This window comes from Lactuca sativa, chromosome 3 (genome assembly GCF_002870075.4).
Source record: "Lactuca sativa cultivar Salinas chromosome 3, Lsat_Salinas_v11, whole genome shotgun sequence".
NCBI lineage: Eukaryota > Viridiplantae > Streptophyta > Magnoliopsida > Asterales > Asteraceae > Lactuca > Lactuca sativa.
Window position 1 is genome coordinate 56,142,401 of NC_056625.2, and position 3,421 is coordinate 56,145,821.

At 30.7% G+C, this 3,421-nt stretch overlaps 1 protein-coding gene across 10 annotated transcripts; it reads right to left on the reverse strand.

Moving 5' to 3' along the window:
• Positions 1–1,490: 1,490 nt before the first annotated feature.
• On the reverse strand, positions 1,491–2,968 carry LOC122196859 (uncharacterized). Of its 10 annotated transcripts, none has more exons than XR_006189142.2 (4): positions 2,586–2,923; positions 2,385–2,463; positions 2,014–2,180; positions 1,495–1,859 (listed from the first exon to the last, which is right to left on the reverse strand). XR_006189142.2 is itself a non-coding variant. In XM_042900119.2 (3 exons), the coding sequence occupies exons 1-3, from the start codon at positions 2,754–2,756 to the stop codon at positions 1,802–1,804; spliced, it is 270 nt and encodes an 89-aa protein (XP_042756053.1). In that variant the 5' UTR covers positions 2,757–2,910; the 3' UTR covers positions 1,502–1,801. The 10 variants fall into 10 exon arrangements, 3 of the variants coding, with proteins under 3 accessions (XP_042756053.1, XP_052625219.1, XP_042756052.1); XR_006189143.2 differs by having other exon boundaries at positions 1,496–1,859; positions 2,385–2,439; positions 2,586–2,922; XR_006189144.2 differs by lacking the exon at positions 2,385–2,463 and having other exon boundaries at positions 1,497–1,859; positions 2,586–2,921.
• Between the last annotated feature and the right edge of the window lie 453 nt (positions 2,969–3,421).

A 3,421-nucleotide genomic window follows, 5' to 3' on the forward strand; every position in this document is an offset into this window, starting at 1 on the left:
GCGATATCTTTAGGCCCCTCGATGATTTTGTAATGACAAACGTAAATGCTCGACCGGGCTAGGGCTAATTTGATTTGTTCAATTAGTCAGTCGTCATAAATCGGGAATCGAGATATAGTACAAAGAGAATGATTTGAAATCATATCTCATATGATATCTAGAATGGAGGAATATATGATCCCTTATCTAAGGACACGTGTATCTGATATGATCAGAGTTGACAGCGGCTTTGGAAAGCTACGATTGTAGATAAGGATCTGAAGTCATACGCAGAATAGTTGTTAGACTTATCCAAGTGAGAGACTGTTGGATTAGTGTCTAAGTCCATAACTATTTTGGTATGTACTTGACCCGATGGTGCATGGTCCTTTTGGGTTGCCTTCACCAAAGCAACTTGATAGGATGAATTATGGAGAGAAAGGATTAAATATGATTTATTAATATATTATGAGAATAATATATTAAAGGAGAAATCATATTGTTTAATTAATATTAGTCAATAATTAATTGGTAATTAGTTTTGTGACTAAAAGAGATTAATTAAACTTAAGGGACTGGAATTGTAATTATAAGATAATTGCAATTTGGGCCATGGATTACCTTATATCATAAGGTGGACGAATTCTATGGGGGAAGCCCATATGAAATCGTCCAAGGCCTTAAGGAAAGGGCTCCATGGGTTGCTTAGGGCTTAAGCATCCAAATTAGGGTTTCCTTATTAGATAACCCTAATTGCCTCACTATATATAGATCCCTTAAGGACCAAAAACGTGGCTAAGCTTCTTGCTAGGGTTTCACACGAGTTTTGGTAGCCTCCATCCTCTCTCCTCTTCATCATCTTGCTTATGGTGTTTGTGAACCATTAGAGGAGTGACACTTGTGACTCTAAGCCTTCCAAAGTCAATAACTAGGAGATTTGGGATTGTTATTGCTACATAACAATCAAGGTAATATTATAAACCTATTCTCATGTTAATATGATTACTTGTATGTTAGAATTAGGGTTTGTAGTCTTGGATAATTTGCATGTACAATAGAGAAACCTAGATCCAAGCATTAGGGTTTGTATGAGCACATAGGATGTTCTTAGGACCAACTTCCATCATATATATATATATATATATATATATATATATATATATATATATATATATATATATATATATATATATATATATATATAGGCTTAGGTTATTTTGTTTAAAGTAATTATTGTGTTATTATATTCATAAATGTGGGTCAATCAAATTTACTTATTTTAAGAAAGTGATTAATATATATTATTGAATTAAATATAATTGAAAAAATCATCTTAACTATTTACAAGGGTATTTTAGTCAATTAATATAGATTTAATAAAGGAAAATTGCATTTTTTAAGGGATCATAGATTCTATTAATTTTAAAAATCCGATTTTACGAATTATTCTTGAACCTATTTCTTGATGATGACTTTAAAAACTTCTTGAAGAATAACAACTTCTTGTAGAATAACAAAATCTTGAACAATCAATTGAAGAATAAAAACAAAAATACGTTATTTCTTATAGAATACAGGTAACAATTGTTAAGAATTACATTTATTGTTAAAGAATAAAATTAAAAATACAATCAAAACGGGGAAGAAAACATCAAAATCTAACAACGACTAATACATTCTAAAAGAATAATTTGGTCCGTTCTTCAAGCATCAACTTCTATGATTCCAACAGAATTGGAATTTCGTCATTCCATTCCAACAGAATTGGAATTCGTTATTCCATTCCAATAGAATTGGAATCTCACCAATATCATCCATTGAATCATCTACATAAACATAGTTGATATCTTTTCAGAATTCAACATTTTCAAGATCTTGCACTGTCCACATAAATGAAGAGTTAAATCAGGAAAAAAAACATAAATTGAAATATGAATCCAGATTTGATAAGAAATCTCGAACCCCATCTCTTAATCCATATCTCATTAAAATTAATAGAAATTTATGATTGAAAATAGAAGTCGTTTTTTTTACCTGAGCATTGTAAGTTGGATGATTAAACCTACAGTTATTACCATAGCCACACGCTCCAGTTCTTAAATAATATATGCAATCGGGTTCTCTAGGTCGATCTAGATACACTGTTGAATCAGTCTCATCTTCTTTCCCATCTAGGTGAATTCTCAATCGCCTTATAACTTCTAAAATCCCAGAATTCAAGTTATAAATAAAGAAATCTCACATAATTCAAGTTAATCAAGCCTCCGACTAACACAAATTCAACGAATTTACGATCATTTGTTAGTTTTTACACTGAAATTACAAAAAACTAATGTAAAAATCTAGATGCAGGGTATAAACAGAGAAAAATTAGGGGAAATGAAAATAAAACAGTAGGCGATAACCTCGGCCTTCCACCAATCGACAACACCCCTAAACGATTCCTGCACCCGATTGTACCTGGTTGTGTGAACATCCAAATGTCTTCAAAAAAAATCGTCTATGAGATTGAGAGATAACAAAAGAAGAGTGAAATCAGCAAAAAACGCGAAGCAGAAAATGGAAACGATTATTGCCTAGGGTACGAATATAGGGAGAAATCCAACCTGGGTGCCAGGGACTTGATGTGTCGAGGAGTTTTGAAGCAAAGATGATGGCTCTAGTTTATTGTTTTTCTTCTTTTTTATTGGATTTATTCCGACGACGGCGGTAATGGGGATTCGGAAACCGGGTGGAGCAGCGCCACCGCCTACCAACAAATCCTCGATGTCTTCCATGTCTCCGGCGACACTGGTCCGTCGACTGTGTGGGTCTGAAATTGGGGAGGAAAGAGGCGTAGTAGCTGCGTATCAGCATAAACGATTGATGGTGCTTCATTGGTTGAAAAGCCCTGATCTTTTAAGTGGATCCAATTGTTGAAAGCAAAGTCCTTATTTATTTACCATGATTACAGGGATTATTTTTGGAAGTTACTAAATAAATTACTAAATAAATTATTAAATTATCCTTATTTATTTATTTAATTTTAAATTTTTAATTTAATTTTGATTGACACACATTTATACATACAATAACACAATACTTAGTTTAAACAAATGAACCTATATATATATATATATATATATATATATATATATATATATATATATATATATATATATATATATATATATATATATATATATATATATATATGGTTAGGTTAATATGAGACGGCCTAATTTTGTGAGACCGTGAGACGCATTTTTTTATTTTTTATTTTTTTTAGTTAATTCAAGTTCCGAAAATAATATTTAAAAAAAGAATTTTTGGATTTTTCCATTTATTTTGCATTTTAAAATTATTTTTTAAAATATGTACAGTGTAATATTCTATTAGAATATTTCACGTATTTTTTTAAAAAAATGGGACTTTTATTTTTATTTATTTTTATTTTTTTAGT

Coding starts and splice junctions, on each gene's coding strand:
- LOC122196859 (XM_042900118.2), bottom strand. CDS start 2,756: ATGGAAGACATCGAGGATTTGTTGGTAGGCGGTGGCGCTGCTCCACCC. Junction 2,480..2,585: donor ATCAAGTCCCTGGCACCCAG/GTTGGATTTCTC, acceptor TCAATCTCATAG/ACGATTTTTTTTGAAGACAT. Junction 2,181..2,384: donor TCGATTGGTGGAAGGCCGAG/GTTATCGCCTAC, acceptor CTGGGATTTTAG/AAGTTATAAGGCGATTGAGA.